This window comes from Micrasema longulum, unplaced genomic scaffold, assembly GCF_059751315.1.
Source record: "Micrasema longulum isolate JH-2025_06_02 unplaced genomic scaffold, ASM5975131v1 h1tg001298l, whole genome shotgun sequence".
Taxonomy (NCBI): Eukaryota; Metazoa; Arthropoda; class Insecta; order Trichoptera; family Brachycentridae; genus Micrasema; species Micrasema longulum.
This window is the reverse complement of record NW_028278485.1, coordinates 164,865-189,446: the sequence shown is the minus strand read 5'-3', so window position 1 is coordinate 189,446 and position 24,582 is coordinate 164,865. Positions and strand designations below refer to the sequence as shown.

Below are 24,582 nucleotides of genomic sequence, written 5' to 3'. Positions count from 1 at the left end.
AATCACATTAAAAATATACCTAAACATGTCCAGCAAAGTTAATTGCTTTGACGAAGAAACTCATTTACGAGCAGTGAGGTCTTTATTTCCTGATAACGATCAATCCGGATGACTGGAGTTCGGATAAACGGAGTTCTACTGTACTCGTTTAATTTTACATTGCATTACTGTTGAATAGTGATTTTAAATCACATCTATGCAGTATTTATTTTCAATAAGAGCTGGCTATTGACATACATACATCACAGTATTATGATAATTTGGAGAAATGTATTTGTGAATAAGGAAGAAGCATTTTGTAGATGCAATCTACATTTTCAATTACAATTAATTCACTATTTTCTAAAAATGAAATAAGATGCCACATTATAATTTAAAATGTATGTAATTGATCAAATATAAATTCAGTTTGCTTACATATATTTTACTTAGTATTAGTGCGAAAGTTAATACGAATGTAAATCAATCAACATGAAAAATATTTTGGAAAAAAACTGGTTTCACTACACAAGAAGGGTTTCTATAATTGTTAGTATTTGAAGCATTAACTTTGTGACTTACCATATTAAACTATTTACTCGTGCATATTCACACTGTATGAAAAATAATGTGGTGACCAGTTTCGTAACACTATTGTTCCTTACGTACAAATATATGACAAAGGAGCAGTTGTGTTGCGAAACGATTTGGCGTATATTTTTATGATTTAAAACAAAGTTAAAATATATGTAACCTATTGGATAATCAATTGGTGTATCCCTTTTAAAGCCGTGATAATCTCCACCATTCTTTTACCGCACCCTGGTGCAAAAGAAACTGTGTTGGTAAACCAATCTCAGATCGCGATAATTTTCTTAATTACATGATAGCAAGATGATTAATTTGTCTTATGAATTAGGTGTCAGTCTAGGAACTATAAAATTAACACCCTTTTCAATAAATGGTTATTTCAACCATGTCGGAAATAATAGTAAAATAATCAATTTTCATTTATGTACTTTAGTGTGCATCATACATTGTGTCACCCTCAAAAATACTTATCTTTTCACTGTAAATATTGTATCAAACATATCAGAGACACTCAGGAGATGGATAATTATATTGAACTGCGGCTCTGAGTGATAAATTATTTGTGCCATCGGTAATTTTTTCATTTGTACATTCCTTTTACGACTACTTCTCGTGTGTTTTTGTTTCTTGTCATTTACGTATGAATCATGATTTTTGGACCAGTGTAGTTCTTGTTTACTCTATAGCACAATTAAAAATGTATTATGTATGTCATTTTACCATAGTTTATTCTAAGGATATATTTATCACCAAAAAATCCTATTTAAATATTCACAATAATTATGTTTTTAGTGTGTATGCATAGTTCATATTAAATTTTATTTCATATGAAATGATGTTTCGTTATGCATACCTGATACCTGCATGATATTAATGATTTAAATATGTAATAACAATCAATAAAGTAACATATTGAATAACATGTTTTATGTTTTTTAAAAAATAGAAGAAATTTTTATCTTTTTGATAGTCGCATACAGATCAATATATTTTTAACTTGGTGACTAAATTAAATGCACTCAACATAAAACGTTATATGCTTGTATGAAAGAAATCATGTTACCTAAAGATTCCTTGATTGATTGTCAATATGTTAAAATGACATTTCAATGTAATAAATTTCAAACAATTATGCATAAATGTTACCAGTTATAATCTTATCATACACACTGTCAAAAGATACCTCTTATATAAGAATTGTTTTAGATGTCAAACAACACAATAAATTATTTTCTTTACTTAAATGCCTCATTTTATCAAATATGACTTCATATGTCTTTAAAAAACATGTATTGTGTTTTGAGTTCTTTTATTCATCAAAAATATGAAAAAAATAGTACGATATCATCAGATTATCATTTAAAAACCAAGTATTCTTTTTATTTTACAGTAATGTTTGATCAATATCTGCGCATAATATAATAGGTTTTGTTTTGTAGGAGACAATTGTCACAATAATCTTAACACGTAAGGTAAGATAAGTGGTTTTAATTTGTAACATTGAATACGATTTTGCCTTGTTTAATAATACTATATTGGAACATAATATCATAGTACCTATTGTAATGAATATTTGTGTATATAATATTGTTTAAGGTGGATTAGTGAGTTAAGGTTAGTTCTGTCTATTTCTACTTGGCGGTCTTGTTTGTACATAAAGTACAGTCATCCTTGACTAATGTTATAGTGTCATCTACGTACTGCTTTTGTACCTTAATATAGACTATTCACTTTTGTTTATAATTTAAGTTAGAAATGAACCCATACGCAGTACTAGAAATCCTACATTTGCTTGAATATTTTAACTTTAAGTGCAAGTTTTCGTGTGTTTACGTTAAAATGGAAGCACCATATAGTGGAAGCTCTAAGGTTTATTCTATCATGGTTAATAGAATAATAGATATATATGTAATCATATTTTTGTTTCATTAGGGTCAGGGCTCATGAAATATTTTCATTTTGTGGTCAGTTTTATGTCTTTTCAGCATTGTACCTAATGGATTGTATAGAATTAGTGAAATATATAATTTTTTATCTTAGCTCGGTGTCATTATTATTTTCATCTGTTTGACTAAGGAATAAAAACTCAAGTGCACATTAAAACAAATATTTTATTTTAAATAATATGTTAGTTCATTATGTGCATAATCAAAATATATTAATATCAATGCATGTTGATAGTTCATTATCCATACCTACACCCAGAGCCACCTTGATTGCCACTCTGATTGGACAACATAACACGACGATTCTGGTGAACAAATAAGTATTTTATATTTAGACCATAAAAAGTACTTACAAAATATTTATTAATTTCACATTTCAATGGTAAAAATTCTGAATAAAGAAATCGAGTGGAGATAGGTCCACCTCGTGTAGTGGTTGGTGCATTCGCCTACCATGCTTGAGGTGGGTTTGATTCCTGGCAGGGTGGACATGAAATGTTTGTTCCAAAAGTGGTTCTACACTTGCAATATTTCACAGTTCCTGGAGGGATACTGGAAGCGTAAGACCTTACCTTCCATGTAACAACAGTGATCTAGATGGAATTGTAATTCCAATGCAGTGCCCTATGCGCCACTGGGTGCAGATAGGGAAATGAGAGAGTTCAGTGTTTTTTTTAAGTTTTGCAATTTTGAAATTACTCCACCTGTGACATCAAGTTCTTGTTTGGTAATTCTGCGAATTAGTCAGTTACCTTCCCGGGAACAATAAATCTATCGCAACACTCTATTGTTTGTTGATTTTGGAGAACTAATAACGTCAATCAAAGTAGTTCCTTTTTATTATTTTTTCATACATTTCTAAATTTGCAGTATAATAAAATGATCTTATTTTTACCGCACACAAGAAAACATTTTTTACATTTAATTTCCTGTAGCACTGAACTTTCTCCTTCTGATATTAAATAGATTTACAAATATATCTACAATAAAACACAAAGTATCACTCATCTTTTATTTCTCATGGACTTAAGTTTTCTCTAACAATTTTTTAAGGAAGGTAAGAATAAGTACTTCAAGTGACTATACTGCTAAAGTGGTCACTTAAACCAGTCAAATAACAGGTCTATAAGTGTAAAAGCACTACAAAAAGAATAATAAGCCCTGTAAAAGCCTACATAATTCTCAAAATAGTTCTATCATTGTCAAAATACTTATCGATAAAATACAGTTATCTGTAAAATTTAAAGCAAACAAATAATTTCAAGTCTGTTTTACATTCATTTGAAAATGATTTGTAAGGCGAAGCACTCCTCACAAAATAGGAAATATAATATAAACTCAAAATTTGTCTTTAATAGGAGTTTTACCTCAAAAGAGTATAAACACTGTCTCAACCATAATTCTAAAAAAGCAGATATATTTTTTATTTGTAAACTTCACGAAAGACTTCTAAAGTCAGTGAAATTTCAGTTAGAAAACTATGTATTTTTATGCAACTACCAATTTCGATTTTTTTCCTGGACAATTTGGCTAACTCACTTAACCACCTATGATAAAATTGGCATTGAATGAATGAAACTAATTCATTTCTTGATAGATTTCCTTGCTGAGAGGTGAAAGGGAGATAGTGATAACACTAGGTATTCAATAAGGGAAACATCTTTGAAGTAGAACATGATAAAATAAGAGAAGCTATATATTTTTATTAAGAGTGAAAACCTAAGCCCACTAACACACGAAGAATGAAGTGACAGGTAAAGAATAATAAAACCGGAAAGAGAAAGATAATATGGAAATTAATTGAAAAAGCATAAAGTATTACCCCCAAGGCCTTTAGTATATTATATACCGGATCATTTTTTTTTATGAAATTTATTTATATTATGTTCCAATTTTGTGTAATCGAAGTATTTTATATGGCCCAATACGCAGAAAAAAAAACTAATTTTTATTTATTTAATTATATTTCAACCGTTCAAAGAATTGATCGGTTAGGTACTTACTCTTCGGAAAAAAAGTGTGAAGGTTGCTTTATATCCCATTCCAGAGAAAAAAAATGGTTTTATATACATCTGATTGTTGGCAGTTCTGAAAAATGCACCACTATATTGAAGTATAGTCGTCTCTTTTTATCAAGTCATTATCGGTACAATGTTCGTATGTTCGTCTCTTTTCGATTCTGCGTCGCAATAGAGTCGAAATTGATATTATGTTCCTTTCTTCTTTTTGCTTCCGTCGGCCATTTTGGTTTAAATGGTGCCAAATCGTGCATCGTTGGTATTTCCAGTTGTCGTTTTCGCCATTTAATAACCAAAAATACTATTTGATTGTGGTCTGTTGTTTAATACTTCAATAGTGATTTGATTTAATATGGGACGTAAAAAGAAGAAGGCTTCGAAACCATGGTGCTGGTATCCTTTTCGTTTGTGAATTTTATCATCATTCCGATCTTCCGTCGACATTGCAATATTTGCGAAGGTGTATAAGATGTATATGTATGTACAATCCGCAACGCAAATAGGTCACACCTTTATTTTTTTGAAGGGATTTGGGCGTTTTGTATTGACATCAATCATTGCGATATTCTAGTGGTTACAATTTATGCATTACTTAATGTGAAAATTATGTAAAATTTCGCTACGTTTTGGTAAATTTCTACGCGTCTGAAGTTTACTAAAACATACCTCAAATCAGTACAAAATTGTCAAATTGACGCATTTTTTTTTATTTGCAAACATTTGTGTGGTTTAACCAGAGGTAGGTGGGTGTAATCTGCAGTAATCTCATTATCGATTTTATAGTCGTGCATTCTAATAACTTTATTATAAGTTATCGGTGAAATCTGATATTAAGGAGCCACGGTTCAAACTAATACATATTTTCGATCGATTTTCCTTAACCATATTGAAACAGGTATTGCAATCGGGAATTTGACGATGAGAAAATCTTAATTCAACACCAGAAAGCCAAACATTTCAAATGTCATATTTGTCATAAAAAGCTTTATACAGGACCTGGGTTGTCAATACATTGTATGCAGGTAATATAAATACTTATTTCAACATTTTCTACAATAGAGTATCAAATAAATTAAGTCTGCATATTTTATTCACCCTGATTATACCAGTCATTGAATCCTTCATTCAATACCACACGATCAGCTGGTATTACAACATTTACAGGATGTTTGCATTCTAACCACACTGATTGAATTAGTGACAGTATTTCCAGAGTTGGTAACTTTCAAATGGTTCTTCCAGCTGTGATTGTTTTCAGACAAAATTATTCTCCAAGATAAACTACGGGCTGGTTAAGTATGTTACTATTTTTATATTATTTTTGAATTGGGTTGTGGTCCTGTGGCTAGTGTCTCGGACTCACGGATCGAAGGTCCGTGGTTCGAATCCCAATCTACCCCAACTTGATTCCCATTTTCTAATAGTGAGTTATTTACAACTCGTTGAAAATGGCCCTCAAAATTAAATATTTGTGTAAATTATAAGAACGCAAATATTTCTTTTTACTGAAAAAAAAAAAAAATGTTTTATAAAATCACTTGGTTTAGTATTTATTTTTTTAAGTAGAAAATAAACGTTACCCTGTCATCAAACAAAATTTATATTTTATAAAATTGGCATGAACTTCTGCCAAGAATTTTCAGTATCTTATTTGAACATTTTTAAAATGTATTTTTACCAATTTAAGGTCAAATATTATTTTATTATTACACAACTATTCTGACATTGCTGATATTTTAACACAAAGAATAGTTTATATTAATAAACTCTATTTATAATTTCCAAATTGGTGAACAGTAACTTACATTAATTTATTAGACTAGTTATGTACCTATAATATATATTTTTAATTTAGTTTTGCTTTCTATTTACTTTTTTTCTCTAGTTTTTGTGTATTTTTTGGATTGTTATTTTTAACACCAAAAAAATTTTTTTTTCCTCTTTGAATTGGTATAGTTATATTTTGTAATTTTTATCTCGATAATCCTCCATTTATACTCCGTCTTATTATGTCCTAACAAGACGAAATGTGTCGCATTATAATAATAATAATAATAATTATGGATAACTTATATAGCGCCATTTTCGCAATAAAATACCTCAAGGGCGCTTTACATGGTGACACTCTTGTATATATTAAAAAAATAAACATTCAAACGCCGATGCTTTATGCCATGCCAACGATTACTATCATACACCAAGAGTCGTAACAGATAAGATTAGGCTTTCGAGATAAATAATAATATATTATTAATATTTAAAGCATTAACTTTGTGGTCAAACATTTTACTGAATGTTATTAAATATTTGTACATAACATTTAGTTAAATAATAATAGTTATTAAAATACTTTAATTTAAATTATATTGTTAATTTTCAGGTCCATAAAGAGGCGATTGATAAAGTACCAAACTCGTTATCTAATAGGTCTAATATAGAAATAGAAATATATGGAATGGAAGGAATTCCACCGGAGGATTTAAAGGAACATGAGAAGCAAAGATCAGGTACAAAATAATTACTTTCATGTCACACCTATAGACCGATTTAATAATTACTATCTAACTGGGAATCTGGAACCAATCAAAAAGCCCGTGTTCTGCTAATTTGGTAACAAGGGATGCTTAAACTATGTGTGTGAAATCAATGTATGACAGGGTTACGAATTATGAAATCAGGCGAGAATGTAAATCTGAGTCAGGTATAATTGATAAGATTAAGAAAGGGTCTCTGAGATGGTTTGGTCATGTAGAACGAATGAACGACGAAAGAATGGTAAAACAAGTAAATATGGCAAAATGACTGGTATCGTGAGACGAGGACGACCAAGGAAGACGTGGCATGATCAGATAAACCAAAATCTTAAGTCTGGTCATGTCAAAAGCAGACAGAACCGAAGGGCATATATGACAAGATGTATTGAATGTGGAAGAAGCTAGGATAGACGTGTGTGGCGGTCCATTCTCTCTGCCCACCCCTACGGAGAAATGGCGTGATGGTAGTAGTAGAAGTATGTTGGAAAAGGCAGAAAATATAGTTGATAGGATATGTTGGAAAAGGGAATTTTTCGCTGTGGACCTTTAAAGGATGTTCTTATCTTCCCATATTTTTTACATTTCTTAATATGTTTGTATTTTTTAGGAGGAGGTCGGGATGATGACAGTGATGAGGAGGAGCCCGCTGCCAAGAAAAAGGCGGGTCCAGGGCTGCTTCCCGCCCCCCTACCGCCTCCTATGTACCCCATGCCGCTCATGGGGCCCATGCCGCCCCCGCCCTTCATGCCCGGACCACCTCCACCGTAAGTTACACTACAACATTTGAGTTACGTACTTATAATGCAAAAATGACCTGCTGCGCAAATACAAATACTAAGCAAAATAAAAAAATAATACAAATACTAAGCAAATAATGGCAAAAAGTTGCTAAGACATATTCTAAAATCCATTAAATTTCCAACTAAATTATTCATTCATTTTATTGTTAACCCTTAGAACTCCTTTGGTCAGAAATAAAAACACGCTACAGCTTCTATGGCGGGAGCCATCCGCTGGAGCTCACTGCTATATATAAAACGCTGTTACTTTCAGGACTCTATGAGAGCTGCCGGTGGGTAGTGGGCTTTTGGATCCCCTAGATGTAACTTTCTTTTTTTATATATTTAAAATGATACTTTTACTACTATCTATTAGAGGAAAAATAAACCTTTCTCGTAAACAGGGAAAAAAGTTCTTGATAAAACAATATTCATATAAAAATATGGAACAAAATAAATAAAAAAATTACAACTTGATTCAATGTTCGAAACTTGGCCAAGAGTGATAAAGTGGATCCAAGGACTGTGCAGTGTACAATGACTGAAAAAAAATAGAAACAGAAAATAAATGTCTAGTTTTGTAAATCTTGTTCACGCTTATCTGGTCTACACCATTAAAAATACCACATGAAGAAGAGTATTAAAATTGTCATAAAATTACTTTGAGGCTAGCGTCAAACTTGGCGGAAATTCCGTCGCTGATCTTCTGTCACGGTAAATCCACAACCGAACAAGCAGGCAAGATTATCAGTCTACTATCGAGCCTTATATGCCTTATTCGGTAGACGTGGACTGTCCGCCGAATATGGCGCATCCCATTAAAAATATGCAATGCAGCTTTGCCGATTAGACGCTGATGGAAAATCCGCACCTGAAAAACGGAAGAGCGCCGAAGATCGGCGACGGAATTTCTGTTGAGTGTGGCTCTAGTCTTAAAAGTTTTTTTGTTATAAATAGTCTTTTTTGGTAAACAGATTTTCTTCGTTTTTAAAAAAAATCTATATTGTATTCTATCCTTTGCAATAATTTAATTCGGAGCTAGCTTGAACAGCGTTAAGAATCTGCGAGCATGTACATATTCTGAACAATTCTTGTTTAGTTTTCTGATTTATTTATAATTCATTCTGGTTGATTAATGTTTTATTAATATTATCATCGGGAGTTTTATCAAGTTATGCTAAATAAAGCTTTAAAAATAAATTTTCTGTAAATTTAGAAAAAAATTATAATTATCACCTTGAAGAGATGGTTAACCGAGCACACATTGCAATAAATTAAGCTTGCATTTTAATTTTTGCATGTTTTCCACACCAGTTGTGTAAATATGTGTTTCTTTAAATGTTCATCCAAGCAATTGCATAACCTTCTGTAATTATTATATGTATATACAGGGTGTTCATTAAACCCTGTCACATCTGAAACCACAATGATCAGTATGAGCAATATTGGTACATTAAAATATTTTATTAGAACAAATAAAATTTAAAAAAATATATATCAAAAAAAGCAAATCGTTTCTTACTTCTGCAGGGGAGAAACAAGGAGAGGGAAGGAGGTAGTCTGATACTGCGCTGCGCTCCCCTCACTTCTCCCCTGCAGAAGTCAGCAACTATTTATTTTTTTAAATATTTTATTTAAAAAAAATTTCTTCATTCTAAATATTTTTTTCAATATGCTAATATGTCTTCTTGCCCATACAGATCATCGTGGTTTCGGATGTGACAGGGTTTAAAGAACACCCTGTATATATATTATAAATTTATACATTGTCTGTAGCTTGAATGGTTTGAAACTTTTCTAGGATGATGGGAGGAGTCCGGCCACTGTTTCCAGGAGCTGTACCACACACTAGTGCAGCACAGTCGGCTCCCAAACCAGCCTTTCCAGCGTACAGGTGAATATTTATCCAATTAAAAAGAACACAAGTTTGATATTTAAAACAGGCATGGAATCATAATAAACTACTTAGAGGCTGCAATTAACTTGCTGACAAAGCCAAAGTATACGATATTGCTACACCAGAGAGGTAGCAACATTACGTGATAACTATGGTTTTTTAAAACCTGTGTATCTTTGATCGATTAATGGAAATTTATAAATAATTTACACGGTTCATTTTATTTGTGTCTGTGTCCAGGCAGATAAAGAATATAGTTACAGAACTGTGTGAAATAGAACCAGAATCTTGGGTGCGTGTTTTCGACTCGATGGGTGCTCATGTAAAAATTCTGAATAAGGAAATAGAGCGGAGAAAAGTCCCTCTTGTAGTGTACAGATTGGCGCGTTTGTCGGCTGTGCTCAAGGTCCCAAGTCCGATGCCCGGGAAAGTTGACAAACTTGAAAAACTCTGTCTAGTAAAATTATTTAAAAAGGGTGCATCTTATAATCGATGGCGTCTTTTATTTTTCTCACAAAAACAATATGTTGGTAGAAATATACAAATATATATTTGTAAAAAATGTCTCAATTACAATATGAGGATAACTTTTATTGTAACATAATAATATTTATGTTAAGTGCTTGTGTACTTGTGTTAGTGTATCAGGAAATCAAGGAAATTCGGTAATTAAAACTTTGGTACAAAATGTGCAATAAATGAAATGACGTGTGCAGCAACGTGACGATCAGCGCCCCGCCCACGAGTGCCGCAGGGCTGGCGTCACCCGCACGACCGCTGGTGACCAGCACGGGTGCGGGCGCGCGCATTATGCACCCGCCCGAGGACGCCAGTCTGGAAGAGCTGCGGGCGCGCCTGCCGCGCTACCGGCGCCCAGAGCCCGCGCCGCCCGCCGCGCAGCCCGCCCCTGCACACGCCGCCCCTACGCAGATTCCCTCCGCGCCCACGCAGCCCGACCTGCAGCAGGCTATCGCCGAGGTGAGCGCATGCTCTGCTATTTTATTTATTATAATGGCTTAAATTGAGATTCCACGTTGAAACTAAAACAGGATGAAATATACCGACTATACTCGGGTTAAAGGCACCGCTATTCTGCACGAAATGTTCTCCCGTTTAAGTGTATTTTTTAAACCTCAAATTTATTGCAACCGAGAGGGAAAACATTTTTAAGAGGGAAATTTGGAAGTCTAGGCATTTACAGGGCTTATGACCCGACATTATTTTTGTTTAAGTGGCCACTTAACACACTAATATTTACATTCTGCCTAAGTTAAAATATCCGTATTTCCTCAACTCTTTCACCTGTTGACTTTTGTGAAGTAAAAGAGTTGAGACCTTTATTGACGTTGGTGAGATTCATCCGGCGGTTTCGGGCTTTTCCAATTTTTATACTTCTGAACCAGTTAGTTTTGAGTATGTCCAAATGGTTGTAGACATACTGGATTTCACTCCCTAGGGAGCTATTAAGATATAAATTCATTGCAACAGAGGGGAAAAACATTTTTGAGAAAGGAATATGGATGAAGTCTAAGCATTTACAGGGCTTATGAACGAATTGCATAGGTCTCATACACATTTTGGCAAAATACTTTTTTTTCTTCAGTTTTATACCCATGTACATTAGTGATAAAACTGATAGTGGTTTGGCTGGATAACATATGTCCGGAAAGCCGGATATCCAGTTTATTGTCTAATAAACAATAAAAACACCCCAGTCCTCGAATTTCTCTCCAAGTTAAAATTTTAATGTTCATTATATAACAAGGAGTTAAAATATTTTCATGATATTTTTAATGATCAATAATCGATCGATGAGTTGCATAAATTGAGCTAATGTTCGCTATCCGGCCTAATTTTACTATCCGGTACCCGAGCGGATATCTGGCCGGATACCAGATAGTTATTGGATATACGTTTCATCTCTAATATATATTATTAGAAGTCCTCATCATCATTTTTAAAATCATTTTTTACCATTTGTGGGCTTAAGAGTTCAAGTTAGGGGACGGTAGGCAATACTTATTTGTATGATTTTTGTAAAAGTTTGTTTTTACAACAATTTTATAACCTTGTTTTAAAATGAAAATGTCAAAATTTTTTTATTTTAATTTAATGATTGATTTTCTGCCATTGAATCCAGTTTCTTTCTAATTAATCTTGGAAAATTCTATGTCCTTCAAATTAATGAAGTGAGAGAGAAGATTTTAAACTAGGTATAATTGATAGGCCAAATTGTATTTTTTTAAAAACATTTTTTAAAAATATTTTTTAACACAGCTTTTTTACATCCAACTTCTAAAGTCCTACATAACCATTTGGACTATTGGAACTGTCCAGAGGAGTGTTTGATGCTATATTTTAAAACCGACTACAGTAGAACCAATATAACAAAATCTAAGGGACCAAAAAATTCGTAATAACGAATTCCCACATATAATGAAAAAAAAAAACATTCTAGGTATGTATACGTTACGCGCCGTCGTAAAAAATGTTGCGCGGCTTAAAAAAACAAAACAGACGGACTGATGTACTCTTCAGTATTCCGAGAGTTTTGGAGGTTTTCCTTCACACACGAGCTTACATACATACACACGCACTTTGACAGTTCTGGGTGACGACCGACCGCCGCGCGCCGCCGAAAAGGCCATAAAACCTTTCGCATATGGCAGATGCAGCGGCGGCGCAGCTTTGAAAGTGCGAAATAATATTTTCATCTTTTAACATTTTTTAATTTCATTATAAATTTACGTTAATGTTTTGGCGTTTTTTCGTACAGGACAAATATGATTTTGTTATACATATTAACGGGATTTCGTTATATAAATGCATTTTTGTATGAAAAATTGGTTTTAGGAAATATGACAATTTTTTTTCAATATATGTCATTTTACACTATATCGCATTTCGTTATATCGCGGTTTTACTGTATTAGATGTACTCTCATCAAGTCATTAAAAGTGTTATTTGATAGTACTAAACTGATCCACCCTTGTGTATGATCCCACATCAGTCATCATATAGTACAAGACTTGACTCTTATTTTTTAAAATAATCATTTTGTCAAAGTCATTTTAGTTATGTAACTATGGTTATGTAAGATGTAACTATTTCGGCAGGACAAGCCGAAATAGTTTTTTTTTGCAAATTACAGAAATTAGATTATTAAGCATTATAAATATTATGTGTTAAATTTTTATTTTGAATATGTCATCTTTTGCTTGACATAACATGACATAACAACTCCATTTCCAGGTAGGGTCTTTTAAGCGTTCATAATACTCGAGGTTATCAGTTCTTGCATTTTGGTATAAAATCTCTGTTACCACCCATTAGTTGACGGTTTTAATGAAAGCGCGCAGATGCGTTTTAATGTCCGACAGCATGCGCTGGCTGCCCAGCAGCACGCTGCTGTCCAGCAGCAGGTGGCGGCGCAGCAGCAACACCAGGCGGCGGCGCAGCAGCAGCAGCAGCAGCTGGCCGCCGTGCAGCTGGCCGTGGCGGCACAGAAGCAGGCGCAGGACGCGCACGCCGCGTTGCTGCGCTCGCTGCCGCGCCCGCCGCAGCTGATGCCCGTGTCGCTGGGCCGCCCGCTGCACCTGATGCAGCCCATGCCGCAGCACATGGCCATGCCGCAGCTTAACATGTTACGACCACCCACCATGCAGTTCCCCCCAGGTCGGTACCTCCCGCCCCCAGATCTACTGCCCTAGCCGCACACCGAAACGTGTATTTACGCTGAATCATTTGGACAAAACATACTGCATCATCTCCAGAGAGTAAAATCAAATGAATTTCTATATGCTTTAAAAAAAAACAAATAAATTTTGTCTACAGACAAATTCACCCAAATAATGTAATGAGGAAGTTCAGTGCTACGGGAAATTTGATATATAAAACATTTTTTTACACGTGGTATAAATGATTTAAATAAAAACTACTTTGAAACGTCACAGGTACATGCGAACACGTGTTTACAATATTCAATCAATTATTACGTTGTCGTTGCAACTGGTGACAGATTTCCTATTTCTGAGGGGCCGTGTTTTTCGACGTTAAGTGTGTTTTGACGTTTAGCGGGTACAAATAATTTGTTTACAAATTGTTTTTTGTAGAATTGTACGGCATACTACTTTTAAATATCAGAAAAATTCTGCAGATAAAAAGGCGGTTTAATTTCTTTCAGTGGGGACTTTTAAAATTACAATAATTTTGAAAATCATAGCAATTAGAATGCGATGCATAAAAGTAATAAATGTATTTTGGCTCAGCTTGATAGTCAATTAAAAATAATAAATACCACTGAACTTTCTCATTCTTCTTCGTCGTTTGCTCTTGGCAGAGCAGTCGCGGCTACTCTGGCAGGAGGAAAGCGCGTTGTCGGGATCCTCCTCCACCCGCTTCTGTCTTCAGCGCTTCGGAGGGCTCCTGAAGAGACGCCAGTCACTTCTGTCGCCGAGTTCGAGTTTCCTCTACCCGTCCTTGTGATAATGTAATAACCGCATTGTGAAAGGTGGTTCAATCTATTTTGTTATTTCTTTGAGAGGTGACTTGAAATGAAGGAAAGTAAAACTCTCTGATATTGCTTTTGTGTTGGAGGCGGAGGTAGAGGCATTCTTTTACCCTAAATTGAATCCTTCAGCGTGAATACACTCAGTGTGTTATTATCATTGTTTGTAAAGTACAGATATTGTTCCTTTATTGTGTTTTAACATGACTCATTATTTATATAGGCTCATAGGATGATACATTCCAGGTACGAACCAGTTCTTATTTTGCCAACAGATAATATACAATATATTTATTCCACTTAAACATTCAATTACGAAAAAATATAATACTAACAACACCTTTACGTAGATTAACATAATAAAATATTTGGATAAAAAATATAACAGTTTATTCTAATGATGTATCCCTTATTTTATTTTGTATATTGGCAATTTTCTTTAATATGGTTAATAACCCATATTTAACAAAATTTCAAAAGACAAACCCAAATGATATTTTATCTCCTAAGGTCATAGCTTTCACATTATGATCTTTAAAAATGTTTATTTTATCATCTTTCATAAATTATATCATTCTATGATCTTTAATTTATTGCAATAATGAGAAGGAAAATAAAACATTCCGCATTACATTATCATGCACTACAGTGGCCAAGTCAAATGTGGCTTCGCTGAGATCTCATTAACAATATTTTTCTCTTCCTTGACATCGGTCAGATATCGTCAGCCTTTGAATGTAATATTTTGTGGGTCAGTCTTTTGCGCAACACGATCTGTGATAGTCTAGCATAACGGGCTCAGGTATCCTGAAGCGGTGGTTTAAAAAGCGATCGAAGAAACCTACATCATTTGATGATTGTTATTTTTACTACTGCTCCAGAATATCTGCCAGCTCGACCACTAGTGAATGTAAGAAATCCAACCTTTTATTTTGGAGATATGATTTATGAAGGATAGGTCTTAATGTATAAGAATTTCTTCCGTTGGACATTTTAATATTGATACTTAACATTGATCTCGTATGTATGGGTATTGGATCGAGTTAGTGAATTGAATGCATCTAATGGATACATGATTACATGAGCTTTTTTCCCTTTGGTTGTATGTAACAATTATTTTTATCTAATGTCGCTGTTTAAACTAAATAGCTAATTTAACACGTACAATGCTAAAAAAATGTATGGCTCTAGCATCCCTATTGAAATTTCTATTTTTTTCTTTCAATTATTGATGCCTAATTTTGGTGATTTTAATCATACTGTATGAAAAATGTAATGCCTTTCAAATATTTTATTTTGCTATTTATTATTGTTTTTTTTTATATAAGACACAAATGAGTAATATTTTTTTGTGATCTAAGTTTTTTCCCAAAAACACCAAACGGACATTGATGAACCGAAGTTGCGACGACCCTCGGAGAGTAGATGCTGTGATAGCGACGAATGTCTGTGTGGTACTGATGATGCGAGGGGTCGAGTGTTACGGAATGTATCTCCTCCTATCTCGAGAATGTCCACTGTTGTGTTGCCAATGCTGCTATTATATTTTTGTTTTTGTTCTGTTTTTTTGATACGGTTGATAAAGTGATGTGATTGGGCCGACCTGACAGTAAGTCACACTGAGCGCCCTCACTCTAGAGGTACACCACCCAGGTAGACCAAATTCCAAGTACCAAGTTACTTACCTGCATTACTTATTTTATTTATTTTATAGGCAATAATCGCCGTGCCTTTTTGTTTTCCTGTATATTCTCTTTCTGTCTCGCTCTGATATGTACCATGTATTTTTTGTTTAATCATAATATAAAAACTGTTCATTTGATTTAATTTTTATTTTGGATAATTGAGAGAGAAGTTACGAGATATCTTTTATTCACTCTTCGTCCAATAGTATGTTTTGAATTTTGTCCGCTGTTTTTCTCTTTGAGTATACAATCATCACATTTGTTATTGTCGTATTTCAGTTTTACTGTAACTATTAAAACAATAAAGTATAATTGTGTTTTGGGGTGATGATTTAATCGGTGCCAATCTCCGCCTCGGTCTGGAAAGTCGGGGAATTCACTGTACACTACTCCCATAACTCTTCCCCACTCGGCCGGACCACGGTGGAATGGTACGCTTGGATTACTTAGCACAGCTGTGGCCCAGTTATCTTGTATTGGAATGTTTGGCATGGTTGTGAAATGCTTCAAATCACATCTTGGTTTCTGGATATTAGATGCCTAGATAGTTATTATTTCAAAACACTTTTAATATGTGGTAGGTTTTATTTTATTACTGATAAATTACATTTGGTTGAATTAATAGATATGGGTGTTCAACTCAATACTGCGGCGTCTTCTCTTTATGAGCGTTCAAATCTCTGTTTGCCAATGTGTCCATTGGCTCGAGAGTAAGGTAAGTGAAAGTGTCATAAAGGAATGCGTCAGCGGTGTGGAGTTGTGTTAGCGTCTCGTCATTCCCTTCCGCAGTTCCAGCGCGGTCTCTTCTCTCCCAGCTTCACCCGACAATCCATAGACAACGGCTTCTATACATCCCACTCACCATCACCTGTACATATCGAACCATATTAGTTTGGCTTCTCCGTTAGAAACCCAACATACAGTAACTATATACCTCGGTTCAGATCATCGTTGTCGGTTGATCTAAATACATTTCCCCAGCGCTAGGTTGCAGAACTGCGGAAGAGTTTGCGTGCGCTTTAGGTAGTGGGGTAAGTAATATATTTATTTCAGTGTGAAATATTGGCACTCGAGCGATCAGTAGGTACCCGGGAACTATTCCTCGATTACATATTTCATTGCTCGCAAGTAATCCGCAGCCACGTCGGCGCGGGTATATAGTTGGCGAGCAGCGAAGACAGCGCGGCCGGTACTCACCCTTTAGGTAGAAGTAGGTGAGGCTAAACTTTAGACAGGTGATTGTGTTTGAGCAATCACAGCAGTGCATCTATTGCTGTTGGACTATTACTGTGGTCCCCTGTTACCTTACTAAACTATTTTACACATGTAAATTGACTTGTTTACCTAAATGTACGCTTCATGGTCTGATTGCAACCATCATTCGAATCATACATCTCGTTGTATGTACTACTCGATATGTTATTTTATCATCCGAGCGGAAACTATTTCATGTGTGGGGGTAGATATACTAACATTGATAAATTCTCATTATTTATTCAGTCACGAACTTCTATACTGCCACTGTTCGGGACGACTTTTCTTCTCACTTTGATAATAACAATTAACGCTATTATGTTGGCTATTATTCTTTCACACATGGGACAATATTAAAGCGTCACATCCGCAGTCTCCATTCTGCTTCCGTGCAGAGCGGAGAGTGGGGATGTGATGCGCTACGTAGCTGCGTGCACTGCGGAAGGCCCGTGACTAATGCTCGTGTTCCACTGTAGGGATGATCCCCCTGGGCGGGATGATGGGGCCGATGCAGGGGATGCCCATGTTCCCGGGGATGATGATGCCGCCGCGCTTCCGGTGATCCCCGCGCCCCCCCCTCTGGATCCTCTACCCCTGACTCGACTACAGCCGCCACCGACTCTCCGGACTCTTCTCACTCCCATCTTGACTCGTGTCCGTTCGCCTTGTGAATTATTTATTTTGTTAGAACGACATTCTGACGTTAATTACGCAACGATGGAAGTGAATGTTGAACTATAACAGTTTTACCGGGATACTGTCTAGGTGTGAATAAACGGAATTTTCTAGCACTTACCAGTAGGATGTGCAATGTTCTTAGTACAAAGGAAATATGTGAAATGTTAGCCATGTCCTCTGTACTGATGTGTTCTTACTGTCGACAGATTGTAATCTGCGCCGCACCCAAAGTGTGTAATTAGAGCTCTATTGTACAGGGACGCCTTTATGTAAGTCATTTCATAACTTTATCTTTTGCGCCCCCCCGTCTTGTACCCCGCAGCTCCCAACAACGCCTCTGTCGACTCGGTATTTCTAATAACACCACACGTTTGTACGGTGACACTATTAGTGGTGGAGGGATTGTTTAGCCTTAAGTATCCCCGGACCGGGAGCAATCATCAGGTCAGTCGCATTATTCTTATTACCTTCACCTGACAAGATAAGCTTCTAAAGGTAAGCTTCAATACAACATCTCAGTTCAGAACCAACCAGTCCGTATCGCACATACAAGTGTAGCTTATATTTCTCTAATTATTGGAAAGTTCAATGTGAGCACTGATAGCTTTTAACATTTTTTACTGTTTTGTAATTTGGATAAAGAAAACCGACCGTCGCAAACCGCCGAGTGGAAAAGGTGACTTTACCCTTCTGTTACAATAAATACTCGGAGCAAATTCTGTACGGCAGGTGACGGGAATGTCGCAACGGCTATTGTTGGACCTCACAACTGGTTGTTTGCATTCCACCTTAACCCGCAAGTCCGGCCCACTATCCGAGGATGTTAGGTCCCTTGTTCGAGCGCTACCGGCGGCGCAGGCCGGCGGTCGCGCGGCAGGCGAGGTGGTATCATATCGCAATAGCCGTTGCTGGGCTGCCACTCCCCTGTCAAGTTCCGCAGCCGGGGTTGACAGGTGACATACTGACTATGTCGCAACGTTCTGTTGTTGGAATGACGGTCCCCTGTCTTGACTTGTTAATCTTAAGCCAGTTTTCTGATATATATATTTACATATTACAATACATTTCCCAACTGAATGACCGAGTAAACTACTGAACTATGCTAATTGTATTTCTTATTTCATTAATGAATTGATTAATATTAATTACCAATTAACTTGAATCAAGTTGAAGGCTTTTTGAATGCTAAATGCAGTAAAACTGGATCTCCTAAGAACCACTAATATAAATTAACGTTGAGAATAGCGTGTTTCTGAATTTTATGTTACATTTTTAGCATAACTTTTAAACTGAATTTTATTCAACCTAATTTATCCTTTGGATGTTGTAATATCGTCATTTATAACTATTGCCATAAAGTTAAATAATGCTGTTTCAGACTTCTTGTTAGGATCATAGTCATATATATTTATTTATTGAAGCTTCCATTTAATGCGAATAATAAATTACCCGTTGCTTGTAAATACAAGTAGCTTGCTGGCATTTGGATGGGGAAATAATAGATATTGTTTACTACATTTTATTATTATTGTATTCATAGTTTAGTAGTTCTGTTTCAACCTACTTTTAACCTAATAAAATAAATCCCCCATTAATAGACTTTTATTTACAAATCTTTATATATTAATATAAATAATAAATGTTGTTAATTTATTACATATTATGTACCACTCGCGGTCCATGAATTAGATGGAACCGATGCTTCCCTAAAATTTGATTACACAATCGGTACCCAATTAAAAAAAAAACTTGAATATATATATTTTTTTAATTTATTACAGCAATTTACATTGAATTATTTATACAATAATATATCAATTGAGTAGTACAAGTGTACATACATAAATTTTATTTTGCTGGTGAGTAATTTAAACTGCCTAACTAGGGGTAGCTTAAGGCAGTAATATATTTATATAATTACAATTTTATTAATATTATTAGGGCACACATAAAATTATGCCCATGTGTGCCCTACTTCCAGATTTAAAAGTAAATAATAAATATACCATGAACACCTAAATAATACCTAAATCCTAAGTCATTACCAGTAAAACTAGAAATCAGCTTACACCCTTCTACATCGGGCAACAATTTCTCTGACTCCCTCCGACCGATGCAGATTAAAAATGCAGTCAACACCTTCCTCGGCCTGGCAATCCCACCACACTTCCATGAATCTGGGATAAGGTTACACATCCTCGTGTCTATATAGTATTGCTGCCTTTGAGCCAAAAGAGTATCAACTGGATCCTTATTGGAGCGTCTAGTATTATGAGCATGGCAAACCGTTGCGTATATTTCCCTGTTGAGATGCGTGACCGCTCCTTACTTCGATATATACGGTTGACAAATATCCAGCACTTGAAATTCTTTGAAGAGCGAATCACTCGGATATCGGTATGGGGCTTTTTAAAAATATAACTCTTCTCTCTCTCGCCGAAGCCATAGTCGTTTAATGCAGCTTCCCCAGCCATCATGCGTCTGTATTAATTTATCAATCCATAATACAATTGTTTTAGTTCTTTTATCCTTAATATATTTCTTAAAGGTATGAAAAAATGAATCAAACATTTTATTTTATTCGAAACAAATTAAATGCATATGCAAAGAATTGCCAGTTGATGCCACCTGTCAATAAATGAAGGGTACAAATAATGAGTTTTGCAGGAGAGCAAAAGGAAAGAAACCAGAAAAACCTCATTTGTGAACACTGGGTTCATGTCTTTAATGAAATAGGTTTTATTTATTTTTTTATATACAATAAAAAATGTCTATTTAGATAAAGTGATGTGGCATTCTTTCCTCTCTGCCTACCCTTATGGGGAAACGGCGTGATAGTTTGTTGTTGTTTTAATATAATTTTTTACCTACAATCAAAAATGTCTACTTTATATTTTTTTTTAAAACTTGAATCTGATGAAAACGAGCTCATTGCAGCAATAGTAGCATTTTGTCTGTTTTTATTTTTTTCACAATACTTCGCGTTGGGGAAACGAGGTTCTATTTAACAAAATAGGTTTTTCTACATTTAACTTTTATTATATTTAAATATCAGTTCTATTTGCATCGAAATTTTAAAGAGAAATGAAATCAATCCTTAATTATTATGAGGTTTATTAAAAAAATATTAGATAAATAATGCCATCTCAAACTTTCATATTTAAAAAAATTATAAATCTAAATGGAACCTTGCTTTCCCCAACGCAATGTATACATAAATATATATAAGATAGGGAGCCACATTTTGTTAGTTTTGAGTATTTCATTTCATTGAACTTGTTCAGGAAAAAAATGGCCTTGATATCTCAAAAATAAAAAATGCATTGAGCACATACCCCGTAAAAAGATGTATACCCTCCAAACGCCTTTGTTAGTGTCTAGAGTCTATTATTGTAATGGTAACTTCGCAGGTCTACCAATGAATAAAATAATTTTGCAGTCTGTATTAAACGCTGCTGCGAAACTTATTTTTTGGATTTCCCTAGTTCATTCATCATCACTCCACTACTTCACGGATTGCACTGACTACACTTTCCACAGAGGGTGGAATACATACTCTGTTGGCTTATATAAGTCACAGCACAACTCTACTCTGAAATATAATATACATAGATAAATAGAACTAAGCATTTCAGATAAACTAGCTGACAGTTGTCTTACGCTTAGATCATCTACAGTGATAGAAAAAGGCATACCTGTAGATGGGAAAGTAAACTGTTTTAATAAAATGTCGATCTCAAATTTTAAATCAAATTAAAATCAATATTTGTAGAATCACTTTATAAAGCATAAGGTATTCATAATAATAGTCCTCTGGTAAGATTTAAACAATCACTAAAATAGACTAGATCTTGTCCCAAGGCAGTTATTAAATAGACTAAATAAGTCTGTAAATAAATAAAACATGACTGCCTTTTCCAAGATGGAGATATTGGACCACTACACAACACTCGTAGATTTTAAATTCCCTCATGTCAAGATGGCGGCTGCACTTGATCATTATTTTTGCGGTCTGCCTCCAGGTAGTTCTGTTCTGGGCATAGCAAAGGGCATGGGTCACTGAAGATCCCAATGTAGATTTAATTAAGTCACCTCACTGGGTAGGTGAGCGACCTCTGGATCTTCCCATCACAATGAATTTTTCGAGGCTGTCTGGTTCTCTCCTGGTGTGTGTAATAAATAAGTATACTTGATAGTTAATATCAATTAATGACGTCGAAAATTATGTAAGCTTGCTATCAGGAAGCGGGAATAGCAAAGTTAGGGGCGGAAAAGTAGCATTCCGCCAAACTGTTATTTTAGAAACAGTTCCACAAAAGGTCGATTTGTAAAATTGTAGCAGTTCTACTCTTGTCAAAAAACCAAAACTCCCATCTCGAGTACAATGTAGAACAATTTTATTATTCTTAACAAAACATTAAGATTTGTTTAAATAAATACAAATTAATTATCCCTACCTACACCCGGTGGTGCGTGGGGCATTTAATTGGTATTCAAGTGCGGCATGCCTTGAACATGTGATGTGTGAAGGCAAGGTGATCAGGCTTACGCTTCAGGCTCCAGACTAGGGACACTGTAATATGCACTGCAGTGTAAAACCGCCTCATAAAGCAAAATTTAATGCTTTTCTGTTATTTCATTAATACTAGGAAATGAACTCGAGACCAGAAGTGTGGTTGGTCATAATGTTAATTTATTTGACACGTGTATATTATAACAGAGATAGAGAACATTTTGGAGAATATGAAAGTCTATGCATTTACAGGGCTTATTACCTGTCATTGGCTAGTTTTAAGTGATCACTTTATATGCTTAACATTCATCATTCTACCTGTTTGAATTTTTGCAGCCTTATTAAAAAATCTTATTGAACGAAAAAAGGGTAGAAACAATATAGTAAAGTTTACTTGTCTGCCTCGTCTAATGGTCAGCGCGTTTGACTATCATGCAAGAGGTCTCGGTTTTGATTCCTGACATGGTTGACATGAAATGCAAAATAATGTTTTTACACCAATATTTCACAGTCCCCGTGTCCTTATTCCAATGTAACAGTTGTCTTATTTTATTTAATTATCTTCGACTTTTTAAAAGTAAAATTGATATTTACGTACGAAAATAAGTGTATTTGTATGAAAATTTAAAGTAACCTGTGATTTATATTACGTGTTATATATTTCATACAGAAAACTTAATTTTTCTTTGTAAAAAAAAATAAGGTAAATATTTACTTCCCATTCCAATACGGGCTCAGAGGTCCGATTACAAAAGAACGGAATGATAACCGAGTTATCTTCAATTTGTTCACATTAACCTGTGACGTTTCAAAGCAGTAAAAAAAAATTAAACCATTTTTTTTTTTCATACGTTTTCGGGAAACTTCGTACAATTAAATGCTTTAGTTTCTACCGCGCGTAAGAAAACATTTTTTTATGTCCAATGAGGATGTTCAGTGCTACGGAAAATTGGATATGGAAAGCGTTTTCTTACGAGCAGTAAAAATAAGAGTATTTAATTGTACGGTGAAGTTTCGCAAAAATGTATGAAATAAATGATTAAAACGATTTTAGTAAAAATACACAGCTTTGAACTACGTCACGAGTTCTTCCAAATCAACCAATGATAGTGTTGTGATAGATTTCTGGTTACCGGGAAACCAACCCACTAAACAGCATAACTCACCGACTAGAACTTGTAACTTTTTATGGAAAAATAAAACCGATGCTAGAAAGGAAAAAGTTACCAAGCTACATGTAGAAACGTTACAGAAGAGCCATTAAAGTTTTTTTTTTAATTAATAAAGAATCTCGTATTTTATTTTATTTAAATTATGTGGGAATCACACCAAAATAATACGTATGTATGAGATTTTTTTATCAATTGAAAAAAAGCTTCGATTGGCTCTTCCGTAAAGTTGCAACATGTCTCTTGGTAACTTTTTCCTTTCCAGCGTCAAAATAAAATATAAATTAACAAAACCACCTTAATTTATTTTTTCATCCATTTTCGAGAAACTTCGCCATTCAATTTTATGCTCTATTTTTTACCGCGCGTAAGAAAACATTTTTTATATCCGGTTTCCCGTAATACTGAACTTCCTCGTTAAACTGCACTGCCGTCGTAAGCCTAAAGGCAGCTATTTGCAAAAGTCGTATTTTGAGATATGACGCGTATGGCGGAGTAATGTCAAAATTACTGAATTAAAAAAATCATAGCGCTGATATTACGATACAAAAAATATGCATAAAAATATTTTGGTATAGTCTGATAGTTCATTAACAAATAAAAAAATATTTAAAAAAAACATTGAACTTTTTCATTCGTGCTTTACGACCCGGGTGAAGATTACACTTTAACCCTTGTTTGAACGCCACCGCGTCGTTATCAAAGAGTGCTATATTTTAACTATTTTCTTTATGACATTCGAGATTTTCTTTAAAAAAATGATGTAACTCTTTGTGATACGAATCTATATATCTATGGCACATTGGCATTGTTTTAAAGGATAAAAAGAAAACAAAACAAGAAACTTAATGTAAAGTACATCCCCTGGAAATTCTGTTTTTATGAATTACGACAAAAGGGAAATATCACATACTGCGAATACATATTAAAATATATTAAATGGATTTACAATAATTAATTGTATTTTCAAAATCAATATTGATATGAAAAATGCTTTAATACATGATTTAAAAAATATATTTTTTTAAAATA

General features: G+C 34.5%; 1 protein-coding gene across 1 annotated transcript; it reads left to right on the top strand.

Annotated features, from left to right (window-relative positions):
• The first annotated feature begins 4,756 nt into the window (after window positions 1-4,756).
• On the top strand, window positions 4,757-19,463 carry BuGZ (Bub3 interacting GLEBS and Zinc finger domain protein). The gene is made up of 8 exons (XM_088234893.1): window positions 4,757-4,927; window positions 5,430-5,556; window positions 6,915-7,041; window positions 7,676-7,832; window positions 9,649-9,741; window positions 10,461-10,722; window positions 13,104-13,419; window positions 17,667-19,463. Exons 1-8 carry the CDS (start codon window positions 4,887-4,889, stop codon window positions 17,750-17,752), a joined length of 1,209 nt encoding a protein of 402 aa, XP_088091019.1. The 5' UTR covers window positions 4,757-4,886; the 3' UTR covers window positions 17,753-19,463.
• The last annotated feature ends 5,119 nt before the right edge of the window (window positions 19,464-24,582 follow it).

Excerpts from the sequence above, each read along its gene's own strand:
- BuGZ (XM_088234893.1), top strand. The coding sequence starts at position 4,887 with ATGGGACGTAAAAAGAAGAAGGCTTCGAAACCATGGTGCTG. Across the intron at positions 7,833-9,648 it reads ATGCCCGGACCACCTCCACC|GATGATGGGAGGAGTCCGGC; the intron begins GTAAGTTACACT and ends AAACTTTTCTAG. Across the intron at positions 13,420-17,666 it reads CACCATGCAGTTCCCCCCAG|GGATGATCCCCCTGGGCGGG; the intron begins GTCGGTACCTCC and ends GTTCCACTGTAG.